Source organism: Anomalospiza imberbis, chromosome 22 (genome assembly GCF_031753505.1).
Source record: "Anomalospiza imberbis isolate Cuckoo-Finch-1a 21T00152 chromosome 22, ASM3175350v1, whole genome shotgun sequence".
NCBI lineage: Eukaryota > Metazoa > Chordata > Aves > Passeriformes > Viduidae > Anomalospiza > Anomalospiza imberbis.
In genome coordinates this window covers 4,066,194-4,085,469 of record NC_089702.1, presented here as the reverse complement: position 1 = coordinate 4,085,469, position 19,276 = coordinate 4,066,194, and the positions used below count along the sequence as shown (strand labels likewise).

Below are 19,276 nucleotides of genomic sequence, written 5' to 3'. Positions count from 1 at the left end.
CCGACATGGGGTGATGGGCCCTGGCTCTGGTGCAGCCACTGGACTGGGCTGACCTGTGGCAGCACATTGGTGGCAGGAGCGGCTGGGACTGAGCGGTTACTGTGGCAACTGAGCTCTGCAAGGGAGAGCAGGGATGCAGGGAGAGGACAGGGATGCGTGGGGATGTGCAGGGATGTTGGGATGCACCAGCGTGGGGTGGGGGCTAAGTGCCAAGGGCCAAGTGCTCTGCATGCACTCCTGATGCCCCCAGCCAGCCCCGGCACTGGGGTGGGCATGAGGTGATTGTGCCCTTGGTCCCAGCTGGGATGTGGGTGCTGCAGGCCCCCCCGTGCCCCCTCAGGTGCAGAGATACTCACTGAGCTGGTGGGGGGTTCTGGTGCCCTCTGCAGACCCAGTCGGGCTCTCGCTGTCCTGTCCTGGCTGTTTCAGTAGCAGGAACTGGATGTTCTTTCCTAGCGGGAGGAGCTATGGAGGAAACAATGAGTCTTTGCCCAAGCAATGGCACTGCTTGGCTGCTGAGGCCAAGTGTTTGCTGGGTTGTTCCCAGCCATATCTGAGTGGCTGGAAGCAGAGGTTTCCTGTGGAAATTCCCCCTTGGACAAAATGTCATTTCTGGCTTTTGCTGGACCAGATCATCCCCTCCCGCTGGCACTAGGCACCATCAGGCTGAGCCTGTGCCAGTGACAAGCATCTCTGGTGCCCTCCCTTCGCCCTGCCCATGGCTCCAAGTCGTGTGCTGCCCATGGGTGGCCGGGTTCTGGCAGGGTCTGTGCTGCTGCCCTGTCCCCTCGGCTGCTGGCGTCACTCTTCCCAGGCTGCCTCCTGCACCAGCAGCAGGGCTGGAACCCTGCAGGGCCCATCCCCACTGGTTCTCCAGTGGGACCTTTGTGGGAAAATGTGAATCTGTGACTAATGTGGGGATTCATCTGTTTCACATTAGCGGGGCTGGATTGTCACAACGGGGTTTTGTTTTGAGACCTGCGAGTGCGAGGGATGCAAAGCAGGGATGGGATGGGGCTGGGCTCCCCCATGAGATGTCCTGCTGCTTCCCAGGAAGCAGGAGGGGATGGAGCCGAGGCTGTGTCCTGCCCGCAGGTGACGTGGGTGGGTGTTTGTGCTTTGCCCAAGCCCAGCACTCTGCACATCCTGGGAGCAGAAGGGAGGATTGCAGAGGAGCCTCGCATACAGGATGTGCCCGGAGGGCAGTAGCCAAAAGCGTCAGGACCTCTCCAAAGCCGCCTAAATAAATGTTTCCACTCCTGAGAAATAATTAAGACCCTTGAGATGCCACTTAGAGAGGAAGGCTGTTCCGCCTGCACTCGTTGCACTCCTGCTCCAAACACAGAGGCAATTTTCTCGGAAATCCATTACGAAGCTCCAGACTCCCTCTGTCCCCGGAATGCGCAGCGTCATTCGGCATCCTGCTGAGCTCATGCGAGGTGGCCATGCGTCCGGCTGCGGCTCAGCCTGAATAATGCTCACCTTCCCAGAGGCTTCCCGAGACTTTCTGAGGCCCAAAGAGAGCCATTGCAGGGCTAAGATCGCTTTGGGGCATCGCTGGGATGGAGTTGGGGCAGTCCAGGGCAGATCCAAGGGGCAGCCTCTCCACTGGTCACTGCTTCAGTCACTGTTCCTCTGTTCTTTTCCCCTGGAAAGGAAGAATTTCTCCTGGTAACATCCCCACCAGCCAGCTTGGAGTTTTCCTTGAGACCTGGTGAAAACAAATTGTGATTGGATTGGATTGGATTTTATTGGATTCCATTTGCCCTCTCAGCATGGAGCACTCTCCACTTTCTCTCCCAACACTAATTTATTTTTCCTTTTTCCCCCCCTTTGTAGCAGAAGGGGAGGGAGAAAGGAGGGAAGTGAGAGGAAACAGAGGGTGTTTTGTGTACATCTTCCAGCTCTCCCAAGCACATGTAGCTGTGCAGGTCTCTGGCACAGGGAGCACTGTGTCCCTGGGATCCTCCAGATACCCCTGGATCCGTGGTGCCCAGACAGAGCCCCAGCAGCCACAGACATTGTGTGTGACCTTGATTCTCTGGCCTGAGCAGCCAGTGCCCGCCTGGCTGACTGCGCCAATGGGTTATGTGGGCCAGGGATTGTGAAAGCCGCGTGTCCGCGTGATGCAACTCACCAGAGCAAGAGCGTCCCAGCCAAGCAGGGTGGGCAGGCACCAGGGCCCTGTGCTGCACTCTCCGTTCCTTTTCTTCTGTCTCATTGAAAACAGACAGTGTGGGAGCTGCTGGCTTCACTTTGGGTGCCTGTCCCTGCTTGCCAGGGTCCCAGCTCACCTCTCTGCGAGGTCTGGAGTGCCCCAGGAGCACTGGGAACGGCAGCCAGGGCTCTGCTGGCAGCGGCTCAGCAGGGATGTGTCAGCCTTTGTGCGTGAGATTCTCCCAAGAGGGTGAGCGCAGGCAGCACAACCTTTAGTGGGAGCTGGGGGCTGTTCGGGCTGGAGTCACCCATTCAGTCGTTCACCAAGGCTGCTCCAGGCACGGAGTGGGGCTGGCAAGTTGGAAAGCACCGTTTTGTGGCTGGTGTTTGCATGGAGCAGGTGCTGGGCTGGTGCCTGCCCAGCCCACAGGTATTTATCTCTTGGAAGCATGGAGCTGGACGAGGCAGTGAGGAGCCCAAGCTGGAGCCAGAGGACTTTAGTTCAAGAGCAATAGATAAAAGCAGTAGAGAGGTGGGAACTTGGGGCTGTGCTCTGACACAGTGGCCAAGTGATTTGCAATTGCTGGTGCACCAGCTGTCTGAGAGCGATCCTGCTCCAGCACTGGCACAAGGAAAGACGAGCCCCTCCTTCCTGGATTCCCACCGGGGAAGGGTCACCTGTGCTTCTACCAGCCCAGAGCAGGAGAGGGACCTGTTCGCTGAATTTCCCTCCGGAGTTTTTTCAGGCCACAGAAGATGAGCTGGTAGCGAAAGTGAAAGCCCAGGAGATCCCATGCGGTGGGTGCAAGCGCTGGGGCAGAACGAGCACACCCAGTATTGCTTCCTGCCACCACATCTGCCCATCACCGCACGGCAGCCGCACCCCGGGGTGCCCATCACCTGGGGCACCCCACTGCCCTGGGGTGACAGTGCTGCCGGGAGGAGTCTGCTGTGGGTGCCAGCTGTGCAGGAGCTCCTCAGGATGGTTTTCTTACGGCTGCTGTCAACTTTCCCTGTTTGAGCAACTACAGAGGAGCTGGCAGTGCCTTGGGTCTCCTCACAGCTTGCAGGGGACGTGGCAGCTTGGAAGAAGGGGATGCAGCATCTTGTCCCAGCAGGTGCCTGAAGCTGTGGCAGCACTGGGGATCTTGGCTGCAGTGTCAGCCCAGGCCTGTGGTGGGAATGAGCACCCTGCAGCCAGGGCTGCTTCACACAGAGGGCCCAGCGTCAGCACAAGGCAGCCCTGCAGCCACGTCTGTGGCCACCTGGTACCGATTTGGTCATTCCTGCTCCCAGAACCAAGGCTTGGTGCTGCTTTGGGCTTCCCTGATACTTACCGCCAAATTCTGGTGCTGGTTTGTGTCCTACCACAGCTGCTGGTGTTGAAGCCTCAAGCTGTTTTGAATTCTAGTGCCTGTGCCACTACTCACTTATGACACCCTGTGCCATTACCTCTTGCTGGTACTGGTGGCATTAACCTGTGCTGGTGCCCGGTACCGTCACCCAGTGCCACTGCCTGATGCCATTATCCCGAGCCCGGTACCGGCACTGTTACCCGGTGCCTGGCGCCCGATGCCCAGTGCCGTTACTCAGTGCCATTACCTGGTGCTGTTGCCCAGTGGCTGGTACCGCTCCGTTACCCGGTGCCGTTCCCGGTGTCGGCGGGGGCAGGCGGGGGCGGAGCCGTAGGGGGGGCGGGCCGCGCGGGCCGGGCCGGGGCGCGGCGGAGGCAGAGCGGCGGCGGAGCCGAGCGCCGGGAGCCGCCGGGAGCCGCGGGAGCAGCGGAGCCGCAGCCGCCGCCGCGGCCGCAGGTGGGCGCGGGCGGGGGCGCGGAGCCATCATCGCCGCCGGGACCGGACCGGACCGGACCGGACCGAGCGGGCCTGGACCCCGTCCGCCTTCCGCAGCAATGCCGGGCGGGGTGCGGCGGGGCCGAGGCCGGGGCTCGGGGCGTTCCGGTCCGGTCCGGTCCGCGCTGTGGGTGTTTCGTAACCCCGGGCAGGCGCAGCTGGACCGGGCGCGGGGCTCGGCGGGGGCCCGGCTGGGCCCGCGGGCCCCTGAGCGGGCGGAGGCGACAGTGGGGCCGCTCCGAGGGGGCAGCGGGTACGTCCCGGGCCCGTCCTGGTGCCGCGGCGCATCCCGGGGCGGGGGCGCTCCTCGCCCGGCGGAGCGGGGCCGGTTTTCGCACGCGGGCCCCGCCGGAGCGGCGGCCGCGGAGGGCGGCTCCGAGTCCCGGTCCCGGGCCGAGGGGAGGATCCGGGACAGCGCGAGGCGTCCCGTGCAGTGCCGGGGGCGTCCCGCCGCAGGCAGCACACCGAACCGCGATGGCGGGAGTGCGAGCCCGGTTGCTGTCGGTGGCACACGCGGCTCCGCGCCGCGGGGCGGGTGGGATCGTTCCCCGGCGGGAGCGGCGACACCACGGGGACCGCAGCGCCCAGTGGCCTTTCACCCAGCTCGGGCGCGGCCGGTGACTGGGAGCCCGCGGGAGCCGCGGCCACCTGTCCAGCGGGTTACGGAGCTGTCAGGGCTCCGTGCCCGGCCAGCCCCGGGCTCGTGCCAGGCCGGCCCCGGGCAGCTCCTGCCGAGCGGCTCCGGGGCTCCAGTGCTCAGCTCGTACCGGCAGTGCTGAGCGCGCCCTGAGCCGCGCTGACGCCGCCGATGGGCCGGGGCTGTTGGCTCGTTCAATTCTCCGTGCGCCGTGCCGGGCACCCCGTGGCACCGGGCCGGTGACCAGCAGCAGTTTGGTGACAGTGCCTGGGGCGCGTCGCGGAGGGGAGACGGGGCTGGGCTCAGGGTGGCTCCGAGTGGTTTGCCCACAGCAGGGGCATGGCACACGATGTCCCTGTGGTGCGGGGCCCTTGGTTGGAGCAGAACATTCCTGGTTGTGGGCTGGCTCACTGAGCTGGCTGCCTGCGGCCAGCACGGGTCCCTGCAGTGCTCGTGCCTGTGCCCAGAGCAGTGTGAGCTCCAGCAGTGGCATGCGAGGGGGCACTTAGTGCAGGCATAATGAGGTGCTCTGCAGAGCCTGTCCACTGCCATGGACACCAGGATCCGGCCCTCCACAGTGCGAGATCTCCCCTCCAGGTCTTGACTCTGGCCCAGGTCTTTGAGCTCCTGAAGCCATCAGGATTGCAACCTGACCTGGTGTGGTTCCAAGGTGCTGGATGTGAAGATGGAGACTGTCTCCCTGGATTTTATAACTGTTCTGGGGAGCTATTCATCCTTGGGGCTGGAGAGGGCTGTACTGCGCCCTGCTGTGCTGTGGGTACAGCATGAGGAGGAGGAGGAGCTCTGGTGTGGGCTGAGAGGTGCCAACAGCCTGTGTGCAGGGACATGGGAGAGCTGGGCTGGGAGCAGGGCATGACGGGTGACTGTTACCCACTCTGTGTTTTGTGACACTTGGACAATGCCCTGCTTTGGGGTTGTTGGGTCCCTACAGTTGTCACTAGAGCCACCTCACCGGGTCTGCTGCATCTGCCTTGTGCCAAGGCCAGTGCTCTGGGGCGGGATTAGGGATGCTCTCACCATACAGGGAGCTGCAGTTGGGGATGCTTAGCACAGGGCACACAGAGCCTCTGGAGGGACCTTCCCCTCTCGCAGCAGGGGAAGTGCTGACTCCAAAGTGACTGTGAAGGCTTTGCCATGGGGTTTCCCAGCTCTCTCTCGAGTGATAGCAAAACTCAGATACCCTGCTTGCAAAAAATCCCTGCTCCCTGCACTCTGCGACATCGTGGGCGGTGAGTGGCGACTGCTTTGGGCCGAGTACAGTGAAGCAGCCCCATCAGCTGGGAAATTACTTTCTAGTTTGCAAGGAATGACTGTAAGCTGGACTGCACCCAACAGACTTCACAGCAGCCCTGGGGAGCCGGTGGGAGCCCAGGCTCAGTGGGATGGCAGGTGGGGTGAATGGGACCTCCCTGCCCTCAGCATCCCCTGGGTACCTGCGCTGGTGGCAGCATCCCTCTGCCTGCCCGGCTGCGGTCACTCCCAATGTCCCACACACTGTGAGTGCTGCCCTTGAAGCAGCCACTGCAGGGAAGCCAGGGCATGGCTAGGGTTAGGGTTAGGGTAAGAGTCCCCACCTTGCCAGGACAGGTCAGCACTCGGCCATGCAGGCAGCTCCAGCCTGGGAGGCTGTGCTGGCTCCGGGGCTCCGGCACGCTCCGGGAGAAGTAGCCTCGACAGCTGTAATGTTTCTGTGGCATGCCTTTCCTTTCATGGGGTGTCTATTTTGCAACCCCCAAGTGTTTTGATCCCGGGAGGAAGGGGGCGGGGGTGTTTACCCTGGCACCACATGGCTAGTGCAGGGATCCAAGTGGTGCTGGGCATGCCTGAATTTCACATGCAGCAACAGTTCTAGCAACATCTGCTGGCTGATAAAAGGTAGGCTGCTGCACGCCGCTGCTCCCGCCGCGTTGGGAAACGTCGAGGGGGAGGCACACTGTGAACACGGCTTCCTGGCCGATAGGGCTGAGCTGACTTGCTGATAAAGCAGAATCCACCCATCTGGCTGCACCAGAGGGGCCAGGAGCACGGGCTGCTCGCAGACGCTTCATGCCCACTGCTTCCCCGAGTGCTGGGTCCTGCTTCCCACTGTATCAGGAATGATGTGCTGCCAAGCTGGGACAGCCACAGGAGCATAGCTGAACCACAGCACAGTCACAACTAATTCCCGGTTCAAACAGTCACTGGTGAGTTTTGCAATCTCCACTTTCAGTGTAACTTTGTGTTATGAGCTGGTTTATAGCACAGCTCTGCTGGGGAGGGAACTGGGGAAAAGGCTGGTGCTGGAGAGCCACTGCTTCAAAAGAGCCAGAGCAGCAACCCAGCCCTGCCCACCACATGCTGGGTGCCCATTCTGTCTGGCCTCTCATCCCTATCACTCAGTGGCCCTGCAAAGCCTTTAGCAGAGGAAGAGGCTGCTCTTGCTGGCAGTTCTGAGTCCCTGCACCAGCTGGAACTGCTGTAAAATGATCTTTGTCCTCTCTGGTGTGAATACCCGACCCTGGTGCTGTTGAGCTGTGGGCCCAGGGGTGCAGCTTCTCTGGCCCTGCTTATGGAGATGTTGTGGTGAGGCTTATGGTGCAGCTCAGGGGTAGGGGCTCTGCTGCTGCTTCAGGGGCTGGAAAGCCAGAAGCCGCCTGGACATATTTGTATGTGAATGGATGCACGGTGTGCTTCGCCCCCTCTCTCGATTTGACTGAGAATTTTGTTGCAAAAACCACTGGTGTTTTGGTTGTTTTATTCTCTGTCTGACTAGTCCCCCCTCCTGCCAGCATCCCTGGATGTCTGTGCATCCCCTCTTCCAAAGGCAAGGCTTTTCTCCTCTCCATCCTGCTCCCCTGGCTTGGTGCAAGAGCATCTCTGTGCAGAGCTGCTGCAGCTGCTGAGGATGAACTCTGGGAGTGCAGTGGGGAGATGCAGGAGCTGCTCTGGTGTCCCTCTGGCTCTCCCTGCTCACCACACATCCAAAAGCCTGTGCCGTGCCAGTTGGGCTGGCTCTGCACCACGTCCCCAGCCCCAAGGAGAGCTGGAGCATGGCATTGATCCGAGGGGGTGGATGCAGCCAGAGCAGTGCCTGTGCTGCCCACATCTTCCCCAGCCCACCTGGGTCCTGTCCAGCAAATCCAGTCTGGCTGTGAGTAGATTAGTGCCATTGTGTGCACTCACTGGAGCATGGCAGAGAAAATGAAATTGTGTCTCCAGACCCCAATCGGGACTAATTCGATGCTGAAATGAGCTTAATCCTCAGGTCCTTTGCCCGGCCTGTCCCTCCTGGGCTGGCGCAGGTCTGAGCAGGGATTAGCACCGAGCCAGCGGCTGTGATGGATTGGCCTCGGTGCAGGAGGCTGCTACAGAACCTGAGGGACCCCAGGGCTGTGCCCTCACCGTGGCATTACAGGGACTTGGGGTTGGTCCTTATTAGTGTGGAGGGAAAATCCCTTCCTTGAGTGTCCTGGCACGGGGCAGCTGCACATCCCTGCCCGGGCAAGGCCAGAGTCTGGGATGCTGCAAGTGGCTTTGTGCCTGCCCTGGGATTCCCCCACCGAGCCAGGGGAAGCTCCAGAACTGTGAGTTGGCAATGCCCTGCTGTGCCAGCCCCAAAGCTAGTTAATTCAGCTGCTTGGCCCCAGGGAGTCAGGAGTAATTAAAACTCTGCCCAGCCTCTCTAATCCTGTCTGGGGGTTTATGATGGGGGCAGCACCAGTGCTTGCAGGGACTGGGCTCCCCAGGGTGGATGTCCTGCAGGAGCCACACTGGACTCGTGCCCATGGGGCTGGTCGGGCCCTGGGCTCTGCTGATGTGGCTGTACCATGTGTCTTGTCCACCAGTGCTGGTCCTGCCACATGCTCAGTGTCTGAAGGAATCCCACTGGTGCCCGGGCAGTGCCTGTATCTGGCTGTGCCTGCCTCAGGGCGGCTCTTGGTGCACTGAGGTTTTCTCGAGGTTCCAGCCGTTGGATTCAAGGGATTTTGCTGGGTATTTTGGTGGTTTTGGTTTGACGCAGGTTTCTGGGCCTCTCTGATTGGAAGAAATCTGAAGTGAGGAGGAAAACCTTTCCCAAGGGTGGCAAGTGCTGGCAGGCAGAGAGCCTGGCCAGTGGGGTGAGATGAGCTGTCGGCAGCCCGCAGCACTGATGCCCCTGGAACCAGTCCCCAGCTGGGGCATCTCTGCCTGTGTGGGGCTGGTGTCCCCTCTGGGTAGCATCAGGTCATGCATGTGGTTTCCTTGTTCCTGTAACAGTGTGAATTCTCTGCTTTTGGCTCCCAGAGTTGCTGGGATACCTGGACAGTCCTGGTGCTACTAGTTCCACCTCTGCCTAGCTACTCTGCTGCTGTGGGACCTGTCGCCTCTGCTCTTGGAGGGCATCTTGGATTACCAGAGCCAGGCATGCGTCTTTCATGAGTATCATGGTACCTGCCCCCAGGTGTTTCCAGTGTGGGCTGAGTAGTTCAGCTGCCTCCTCCCCGATGCCACCAGGGCGAAGCCATCAGTTGCTGCCACTTTCTGTGGGAGACAAACAAACCCCATCAAAGCACGGAGCTTCTAGAAGGAGCTCGTTCCCGAGCCGGTGGGCACTGCCACCTCCCAGCCAGAGCTGGAAACCACAGGCCGGTGTACAACATGCGAGCAGCCCTTGGCCCTCTGTGCCATCTCCACAGTGTGTCGGTGCCACAGCTCTGAGCAGGGCAGGGCGCTGCTCACCATCACCCGGGTGCTCCCGCTGCAGGCTCCGCTCCAGGGCCGTGCGCTGGGGGCTGTGAGCGAAGCTGGGGGGTGCAGGTGAGCGGGTCCCGTCTACCCCCATCCTTCATGGCTCCCTGGGGTCTCATCCCTGGCCCTCAGCCAGCCACGGGGGCTCAGTGCCACTGCCCTGCTGAGGACAGAGGCTGTGCCTGCTCTGGCCCCGGGGCGGTGTGAGGGGCAGAGCGTGCCGGCCCCGCTGCCCGGCGGGCGCCCCGCGGGCAGCGTGGCAGAGGTGGCTGCAGCAGTGGAGGGCAGGCTGTCCCGCGCAGGCACCTGACATTTTGGAAGGAAATAGCTGCTCTCTGCTCCTTCCTGTAGTGCGCAGCCAGCGAAACGGCCGCCCGGGAGCCCGGCTGTGCCCGCCCCGAGCCGTAGCCGGGCTGTCCCGGGGCCGGACGCCAGAGCGGCGCGGGGACGGAGCGGGGCCTGAGCGCGGTGAGTGCGGCTGCGGGACCGGGCACTCCACACCCGGCTCCAGCGGGGCCCTGGGGTGAGCCGGTGCGGACAGGGGGCCGCTGAGGGCGGAGGGGCGGCTGGCGGTGTGTGCTGGGGTAACCGGAGCCCTTCGCTGTGCCGAGCGGCCGCTCCCGGCTGCCGCCTCCACCGTGCCCGGGGCCCGTCTGGGGGCCGGATCTTGCCCTGGAGGGATCTTGCTTGGGGCCGCCCACCTTGGAGGGCTGCAGGACAGCTTCCCGCCGGGCCTGCCGGGGGCAGCGGCAGCGCTGGCTGGGGCAGCACCGGAGCCCCTCGGCGGCACCACCGCCGGGTGCAGGGTCCGGCCCTGCGGCCACAAGCGGGGCCGGCTCTGACCTGGAAGCGATCGCGGGTTCCCGGAGGTGCCGAGAAACCACGTGTCCGTGTTTACTGCGGCGGGAGGCGCAGCGGCCGCCGGAGCCCAGCGCCGCGCCCCTGCCCCGGGAAGACACCGCTCCGGAGACCCCCGGGCTGGCGGAGCAGCGGGCGAAGGGCAGTGCGGGAGCCGCCGCGGCGGAGGGACTGCGTGGGTCGAGGGAGTGGGGCGGGGGGTTACAGCCAGAGCCCGGCGGTGCCCCCCAGGCCTTTGCCTAGCCCTTGGCCCTTCACGGCATGGGTCTGGGCAAGAGGCTGCTGTCGGGGGCTGTGCCAGCACCAGGGCAGGGGTGTCCTGCTCACGAGGGCTGGCTCTGTGCAGGGAGCGTCCCGCGGCACATTGCAGTGAGCATCCCGTGCAGGGCGTGCTCCGGCGCCGGGGTAGCTGCTGCCTGTGTCTGGATGGCACGTGGGAAGCTGCTACTGCCATCCTCATGCTGTGAGGCATTTCCCTCCTTTTGTCTGCCCACGGATGTGCTCTGGCTCTCCTGCAGTTTGGGACTTGCTGGTGCCTACTGCCACTGTGCCTGCGACCCTTCCCCAGTGTGATCACGTCAGTCCCCTGGTTGCCCCAAGCCCAGCAGAGCTGCCACTTTCCCCATCTTCCCCTCTCCTCGCTGCTGCCTCTGGCTGAGTGCCCTTTTTGAGTGGGTTTCTCCTGTTTTGCATTGGGTTTGGCAGTGCTTCCCCATCAGCAGTGGGCAGTGAGACCTTAAGAGGCAGAAATGATGTCTGCTGGCATCGCCCTCTCTCTGCTCAGTCCCTGTGTTGTTGGGGTCCCTCTCCACAGCTCTGGGGTCTGTTCTCAGCAGTGGTCCTACCCCGGGAAGCTGCTGCCTGTGCCCCTTCACAGGCAATGTGTCTCTGGTGAGCGCGTCGCTGTGGCTTGTCGAGTGCTGCTGGTTAACCGAGCTGCAGTGACGGGTGGGTTCCAGCTCGCTGCCAGCGAGTAAATGCAAAGTAGCCTAAACCACTACAATTATCTGCCTCTTGCAGTTGTTGGAGTGCGCATGGGGCCGGTGGCTGCCGTGCATGGCTGACCCGTGGCAGTGCTTGAGGCTGCAGTGGCCCTGCTGGAGCTGGCGGGCTGGAGGTGGCACTGGGGTGGGTGAATGTCGCTGGACATCAGGGTGGATCCGTCCCTGGGCTCCCATCCCTCGGGCAGCTGGTGATGCCACCGAGGAGTGTGATGCTGGAAAGTGATGTTAGGCATGGTCCAGGCCAGGGCAGTGGCTGCCAGCAGCAGCCAGGTGCAGGAGGCAGGGCTGCCTGGAAAAGCTCACAGCGGCAGCTCCAGCTGCACAGTGGGACCATGCTGCTGCTGCTTTTGCTGAAATGGAGTTGCTGCCCCAGCCTTGCCAAGTCTCAGGGCTAAAAGTCTGCCCATGGCAGGTGGCACTGGTTGCTTGTGCTGGGGTGGTCAGGGTACCCTGCAGCCCATGGGGAGGTTTGGTTTGTCCACAGGTGGGACACAGAGACAAAAATGAGACAGATTTCCCCCAGGAGAAATTGCATGTCCTGCTGCATTGACAATGTCTGTGGAGGTTGTGCTCAAGCCTGGTGCAAATGGTGTTTTGGGGCACACACCAGGTGAGCTCTGCCACCATCAGCCACTGCACAGCCCCTTGTAGAGGCAGATATGACACTGGTGCTCCTGTTCCCAGGCTGGCACTGGCCAAATGTGGTGCCTGCCAGCTCACCACAGAGCAGCCAGAGACTCGTTGCTTAACAACATGCTAGAGTGGAGTAGGAAGTGTTTTGTCACTGTGAGATGGGAAGAGATCACCATTTTATCAACAGGCAGGGCAGTGTCTGTTTGCTCTGTGTCCGTGCAGATGTCCCCACAGTACTGGGGACTTCGGTCACTTTGTGGTGCAGTGGCACTGGCATGGCTGTTCTTGGCTCTGCCCCTTATCAAGCGTCCGCAATTTCCAACAGCAGCGTGTCCTGCTGTCGGCCATCCCACCTTCCCTTTCCTCCTTGCCGACGTTCTTCTGCCTCCCCTGGCCCCTCCTTGCCAGCAACATTTCCAGCTTGGTGACTTCTGTGAATGTGGAAATGTTCCTCCCTTTTTATAGGGGAAAAATTCATTTTTAGCCAGCTCTGGGTTATTGTTCCTCTTCCTGTTCAGGGGCGGGTTTGCACGGCTTGGGGGCTCCGGCTGTGGCTGCTCCACTCGGACCTGTTGCCACTGTCCCCCAGCATGTCCCCCTGACTGTTCTTTTGGAGCCCTGTGGGCCACTGGGTATTTCTGAGGCCGAACAAAATGCTTCAGGGAGAGAGGGAAGCACAGCCCTCACTGGCTCAGCCCCTCTGCTTGTCACCAGCCAGTGCAGTGATCGGGTTCTGGCCCGGTCACCTGGCCTGCCGGGCCCCTCTGTGTGGTGCCAAATCCCAGGTGGTTAGGGTGTGAGTGTATCTAAATGCTGTTTACTGTACTGCTGCCTCCTTACTCAGGGGGGACCTTGAGCCCCCCAGACCCTCCTCTGTCACTCGCCGTGATATCACCCTCACACAGTCAGCTGCAGGTTGTTTCTCCAGCCCCCTCTAACCACAAGTGACCCAGGGGACACACTGGATTTTAGTAGAGGTGCTGTTGCCACCATCTCATCCCTGCCTACCCCTGGGGGAGCCAAGGCTGTGTAGTGGGTGGAATCCCTGCATGGAGCCAGAGCCACCCCAAAACTGCTTTGGGAAGGTCCATGCATCTCCACCAGGACATGGGGCACACAGCGGCCCTGGCACTGGGGACTTGTCAGGGACTGCGGTGCCACGTGGGCTCTTGGGGCTGGGGCTGCTCCTGCCTGCTGGCGCTGCCAGGGTGTGGGCAGGGGCGGGATGAACGCGGGGGGGGCCTCTGCTCTGCGTCACCCTGGATTTCTGGCCAGCCCTTCCTCCCCCTGGCTTGTTTCCTCATTCGCGTGGCCAGTGATGGCTGCGATCCCGTGGTGCAGTGAGGGGAAATGAGAACCATGTGGAGAGGCCACGCAGAGGCACGTCCCTGGCCCTGGGCACCCCCAGGGCTGTTCCTAGAAAAGAGGGGGTGACACAGAGCCAGTGTCCCCTGCCCCTGCGTGCCCTTTCTTTCAGCAGCTGGAGACAGTGCTGGCAGCCCCAGTGACTCCAGACACTCCTGCAGAGGGTGTGGGGACAGCCGGGGCCAGACCCCCTGCAGCACAGTGCCTGCCTGTGTCCCGCTGGTGTCCTGACGGCGCGTCTCCCGCAGGTGCTGAACCATGGCGGTGTGGATCCAGGCCCAGCAGCTCCAGGGCGAAGCCCTGCGGCAGATGCAGGCGCTCTATGGGCAGCACTTCCCCATCGAGGTGCGGCACTACCTGTCGCAGTGGATCGAGAGCCAGGCGTGGTAGGTCAGGGTGTCCTCTTCCCAGGGGTGCTGCGGCTGCCCTGGGGTACAGGTGGGTGCTCCCTGCTGCCAGGCTGCCCTGACACCGCTCTGCTCCACACGCAGGGACTCCATCGACCTTGACAACCCCCAGGAGAATGTGAAGGCGACACAGCTTCTGGAGGGGCTGATCCAGGAGCTGCAGAAGAAGGCAGACCACCAAGTGGGTGAGGACGGCTTCCTGCTGAAGATCAAGCTGGGGCACTACGCCACGCAGCTGCAGGCGAGTGGGGGGCTGTGGGCAGGGGTGCAAGGCCAGGGGGGTTCCTGCCCTGTGCCTGGCTCAGGCCGTGCTCTCCCCACAGAACACGTATGACCGATGCCCCATGGAGCTGGTGCGCTGCATCCGGCACATCCTCTACCACGAGCAGCGGCTGGTGCGGGAGGCGAACAATGTGAGTGTGGGCTGGGAGGGGTGAGGACAGGGTTCCGCAGGGGTGGGGGGATGCTCAGGGGCTCTTGACTCCATGTTGGTGGGAGCAGCCCTAAGGCAGGGACTAGGGAGCTTCCCATCACTGTGCTGAGCACACCCTGTGCCCCGTGCAGAGCCCTTCCCCATCTGGCTCCCTGGTGGATGCCATGTCCCAGAAGCACCTGCAGATCAACCAGACCTTCGAGGAGCTGCGGCTCATCACTCAGGACTCAGAGAATGAGCTCAAAAAGCTGCAGCAGACGCAAGAATACTTCATCATCCAGTACCAGGAGAACATGCGACTCCAAGGTGGGTGGGGGCCCGAGGAGCATGGGGCTGGGGTGCTGGCAGGACCAGCCCTAACACCATGCCCTGTCCCCCAGCCCAGTTCTCCCAGCTCTCCCAGCTGGGCCCCCAGGAGCGCATGTCGCGGGAGACGACGCTGCAGCAGAAGAAGGCATCGCTGGAGGCCTGGCTGCACCGTGAGGCCCAGACACTACAGCAGTACCGCGTGGTGAGTGATGCCTCCTGGTTCCCCGTGATGCTGTCCCCATGATGCCCTGTGACACTATCCCTGCACCCCTGATGTTGTCCCACCTCGCAGGACCTGGCTGAGAAGCACCAGAAGACGCTGCAGCTGCTGCGCAAGCAGCAAACAACCATCCTGGATGATGAGCTGATCCAGTGGAAGCGTCGGCAGCAGCTGGCGGGGAATGGGGGCCCACCCGAAGGCACCTTGGACGTGCTGCAGACCTGGTGAGTGCCTGGTCGGGTGGGATGGGATGGGGTGCTGAGCCCAGTGGGTGCTGAGCCCTACTCCCCTCAGGTGTGAGAAGCTGGCAGAGATCATCTGGCAGAACCGGCAGCAGATCCGCCGTGCCGAGCACCTGTGCCAGCAGCTGCCAATCCCAGGCCCAGTGGAGGAGATGCTGTCAGAGCTGAATGGAACCATCACCGACATCATCTCTGCCCTGGTCACCAGGTACAAATTGGGCCCAGCTGGGTGGGGGGCCAGGTTGGCCCTGCCCGCTTCCCAGCCTCCCTGATCCCCCTGTCCCCACCCAGCACCTTCATCATCGAGAAGCAGCCCCCTCAAGTGCTGAAGACACAGACCAAGTTTGCAGCCACAGTGCGGCTCCTGGTGGGGGGGAAGCTGAATGTGCACATGAACCCCCCTCAAGTGAAGGCCACCATCATCAGCGAGCAGCAAGCCAAGGCCCTGCTGAAGAATGAGAGCACCCGCAAGTAATGCCAGGGGGCAGGGTGTGGGGCGGGGGGAAGGGCTGCACTTTGCACAGCTCCCAGTCCTGGTGTGCCCTGACTCCGTGTGCATTCCTGCGGCAGTGAGAGCAGCGGGGAGATCCTCAACAACTGCTGTGTGATGGAGTATCACCAGGCCACTGGGACACTCAGCGCCCACTTCCGCAACATGGTGAGTGCCCCTGGCTCCCCGTCCTGTCCTCTTGTGTCCCTCTGTGTTCACCCCGCTGTGCCCATCTATTCCTCCGTGCTCACCCCTGGTGTCCCTGCAGTCCCTGAAGCGGATCAAGCGCTCAGATCGCCGCGGGGCTGAGTCAGTGACGGAGGAGAAATTCACCATCCTCTTCGAGTCACAGTTCAGTGTCGGTGGGAATGAGCTGGTGTTCCAGGTGAAGGTAAAGCTGCTCTGTCCCTTCTGCAGGCCCTAGGCAAGCCATGGGCACTATGCCCACAGGAATGGGGCTGGGCTGGGGCCACATGGGTGCCCATGGGTGATGCTCCCTTGGTGCCCCACAGCCCATTCCAGTCTCCTTCCTCTCGGCAGACGCTGTCCCTGCCTGTGGTGGTGATTGTGCATGGGAGCCAGGACAACAACGCCACGGCCACTGTGCTTTGGGACAACGCCTTTGCCGAGCCCGTGAGTGCCAGTGCCGTGGGGGCAGGACAGGCCCCATCTCCCCAGTGTGGGAATAGGGCTCAGCCTCCCGGTGGGACATGCCTGGAGGGATCAGGCAGAGCTGGTGCTGACCATGCTCTCTGCCCCCAGGGCCGCGTGCCCTTCGCTGTGCCCGACAAGGTGCAGTGGCCACAGCTCTGCGAGGCACTCAACATGAAGTTCAAGGCAGAAGTGCAGAGCAGCCGCGGGCTGACCAAGGAGAACCTGGTGTTCCTGGCACAAAAGCTCTTCAACAGCACCAGCTCCCACCTGGAGGACTACAGCAGCACCACAGTGTCCTGGTCCCAGTTCAACCGGGTAAGTGGCCTGGGCTCTGTCCAGAGTGCTTGTGGGGCTGGATGGGGTGTACCCACCTGGGGGTCCCTGAGTCTCTGCTGCTGCACCCAATGTCTGTGCTGTGTCACAGAGGCTCAGAGGCTGGTGACAGGAGTGCTCATTATCTGGGGATTTCAACAGGAAAACCTGCCTGGGAGGAATTACACCTTCTGGCAGTGGTTTGACGGGGTCATGGAGGTGCTGAAGAAGCATTTGAAGCCGCACTGGAACGACGGGTAAGAGCCGCCCTGTCCTGTGCAGCCTGGCCCGAGCCCCAAGCCCTGACGCCCTACTCTGCCTAGGGCCATCCTGGGCTTCGTCAACAAGCAGCAGGCGCACGACCTGCTCATCAACAAGCCCGACGGGACCTTCCTCCTGCGCTTCAGCGACTCGGAGATCGGTGGCATCACCATTGCCTGGAAGTTCGACTCCTGTGAGTGTGTGCCAGGCACTGGCATCCCTGGACCGAGTGGCCCCATCCAGGCCACCTCATGCCCTTGGTAGTGGCACCGCCACGGCAGGCATGCTGGAGTTATCCTCAGGAAAGAGGCGAGCACCAGAGCCCCCAGAATGCCGTGGCTGTCCCATGGGGAGCGGTGCTGCCCTCGCTCACTGCAGCTGTGGCTGTGTCAGACTCGAATTGTTGCAGCAGTGGGGAGAAGGGACCAGGCTGAACCCTCCAACCCAGCCCTGGGGAATGATGTGGACTGTACGAAATCCAGTTACTCGGTGGTGCTCCCCAGTGCAGGGGTTGTATCCTGACCCCATGCAAGAGTCTGTTGCTGTTCACAAGAGCATCCTTTGGAGGGCCACATGACTGAGAAGCACCACAGAGCCCCATGGAGCCCCATGGTTGGGGAACCAGCCCCCCACATGTCAGGATGAGGCCAGACCTGCCGTGGCTTTGCTGTACCTCCTACTTTATCCCATTTTCTGGTGACCTGTGCTTTATCCTCAGCTGGTGCTGGGGGAGGGATGCAGTGTGGGACGTGCTGTTTGCTGCTTGATGTGACCTCGTAGCCCATGTGCAGAGCACAGCCAGGAGCTGCTGCAAACTCTGGGAGTCACCATGATCCTCACACTTGTCTTGCAGCTGAGAGGATGTTCTGGAACCTGATGCCTTTCACCACCAGGGACTTCTCCATCCGCTCCTTGGCTGACCGCCTCGGGGATCTCAGTTACCTCATCTACGTGTTCCCCGACCGGCCCAAGGACGAGGTGTTCTCCAAGTACTACACGCCGGTTCTCTGTGAGTCCACGCCAGGTAGCGCTGTCCCTTCACCCCACGTGTGTCCCCTCTTTTGTGCATCCAGCTGGATGGAGCTGGTGTTCTCAGCAACCCCCACCCTTGGGCCCCACAGGGGTTCTGCATCTGGCCACATTTGAGCCCCCAGCACTGCCCGGGGTCGTGGCATGTGCTGGAGTTTGGGCCCTCAGTGCTGCCTCCTTCTCTCTAGCTAAAGCTGTGGATGGATATGTGAAGCCACAGATCAAGCAAGTGGTGCCAGAGTAAGTGTGACCCCAAAGGGAGATCCTGGGCAGTGGTTGCCATGGGTTCCCAGCATTGAATTGGCTGGATTGGGTGGCAGCCCAGGGCACTGAGGAGCTCAGGTCCACCAGCAATGGCCACATTGGCACTGAGCCTTGTGAGACATCTTGGTGACTTCACCCGTGGGGCACCCAGTGCTCATAAAACCCATCCCCACAGGTTTGTCAATGCATCAGGAGATTCTGCCCCTGGAGGGGCCACCTACATGGACCAGGCACCGTCGCCTGCTGTCTGCTCCCAGCCTCATTACAACATGTACACCCAGAAGTGAGTATCGCACCCCTATCCCTGTACTGCTGCAGCTGGTCCTCCCCTCACCGCCTGCCTCCCACAGCCCCGACCCTGTGCTGGACCCCGAGGGTGATTTTGACCTGGAAGACACGATGGATGTGGCAAGGCACGTGGAGGAGCTGCTGCGGCGCCCCGTGGACAGTCAGTGGATCCCCCACGCCCAGTCATGACAAGCAGGCGCCTGCTCCCTTGCCCCTGGCCCCGGGCGCTGCGGGGACTGTGCTGTGTTCGTGTCTCTGTGCCAGGGGACAGCGGGTGGGCCCTGCCCCCAGGATTTGCTCTGTGCTGCCCCGAAACACAGGCTGGCGTCCAGCTCTTTGGTGTTTATGCCCTTGTATAAACGGCAGCGGATTTGTCGCATGGTTTTCCTGTATGTTCCTTTTAAGAGGCCCAGCTTCGGCTTTCCGCTTCTGCCAGCACTGGCCCTGCAGCCCCTCACCCTCCGTGGGGCTGCTGGGGCGGGGGCCGCCAGCCCGGCCTCAGGTTCGCTTTTGCAGTCGTCACTAAGAATGTACATGTCGCCTTCTTGTTCTCCCCCGCAGCTCTGTTCCCAGGGGTGCGTGAGGGCAGAGGGCAGAGGAGGGGTTCTGCCAGGGCTCCCCTAGCCCGTGCTGGTGCTCTGCTCCACAGTGGCAGGGTCCCTGCACCTCATCTTCTCCTCTGCCCCCAGGAATGCAGGAGCCCCTCCGGCTCCCGGCCTCGGTGTCCCCTCTGGAGCCGGTGCAGCATGAGGGTGGCAGGGTGCGAGGGCACCCAGCGAGGGCAGTCGGGTGGGCAGGGCGTTTGGGGAAGCGGAGCCCTCTGCCCGCTGCTTCTCCCCTCGCCTGGGCAGGAAACTCTGGGGTCCTGGCCATGTTATTTTTCTATCACAGAGTAAATAAAGCACGGAATATTTTTGTAACACAAAAGCTCTGGGTGCCACGTGTGTCTTGGGACAGAGGTGGGTCCCTCTGGGGAGCTTCTCATCTCGGGTGCACCAGATGAATGCTGGGGCTGGGCCCGGTGTTCGGGGTCCCAATCCCCGAGGGCAGGGTCGTCGGACCTCGGTTGGCACAAGCTGGGCGGATCCGGGCAGCTCTGTCCGGGCGGGAGAGCTGCTCTAAGGTGCAGGGGCTG

The 19,276-nt window shown here is 62.1% G+C and overlaps 3 protein-coding genes across 8 annotated transcripts in view; 1 reads left to right on the top strand and 2 right to left on the bottom strand.

The window, feature by feature from the left end:
* The window catches only part of ATP6V0A1 (ATPase H+ transporting V0 subunit a1), a 65,514-nt gene extending 61,554 nt beyond the window's left edge, over window positions 1-3,960 (bottom strand). For all 5 annotated transcript variants that reach the window (XM_068212321.1, XM_068212317.1, XM_068212318.1 and 2 more), the window contains exon 1: window positions 3,946-3,960. The gene's annotated coding sequence lies outside the window, so the exon portion shown is untranslated. The remainder of the gene's footprint in view (window positions 1-3,945) is intronic.
* The window catches only part of ODAD4 (outer dynein arm docking complex subunit 4), a 241,591-nt gene that overhangs the window by 54,709 nt on the left and 167,606 nt on the right, over window positions 1-19,276 (bottom strand). The window lies entirely within an intron of this gene.
* Window positions 3,815-19,068, top strand: LOC137486816 (signal transducer and activator of transcription 5B). 2 transcript variants are annotated; one of them, XM_068212324.1, is made up of 19 exons: window positions 3,815-3,968; window positions 13,481-13,618; window positions 13,724-13,880; window positions 13,963-14,052; window positions 14,204-14,378; window positions 14,453-14,583; window positions 14,674-14,825; window positions 14,896-15,051; window positions 15,135-15,314; window positions 15,414-15,501; window positions 15,602-15,724; window positions 15,874-15,966; window positions 16,096-16,302; window positions 16,462-16,556; window positions 16,623-16,753; window positions 17,414-17,569; window positions 17,778-17,829; window positions 18,029-18,136; window positions 18,204-19,068. In XM_068212324.1, the coding sequence occupies exons 2-19, from the start codon at window positions 13,491-13,493 to the stop codon at window positions 18,328-18,330; spliced, it is 2,349 nt and encodes a 782-aa protein (XP_068068425.1). In that variant the 5' UTR covers window positions 3,815-3,968; window positions 13,481-13,490; the 3' UTR covers window positions 18,331-19,068. The 2 variants fall into 2 exon arrangements, with proteins under 2 accessions (XP_068068425.1, XP_068068424.1); XM_068212323.1 differs by having other exon boundaries at window positions 17,414-17,584.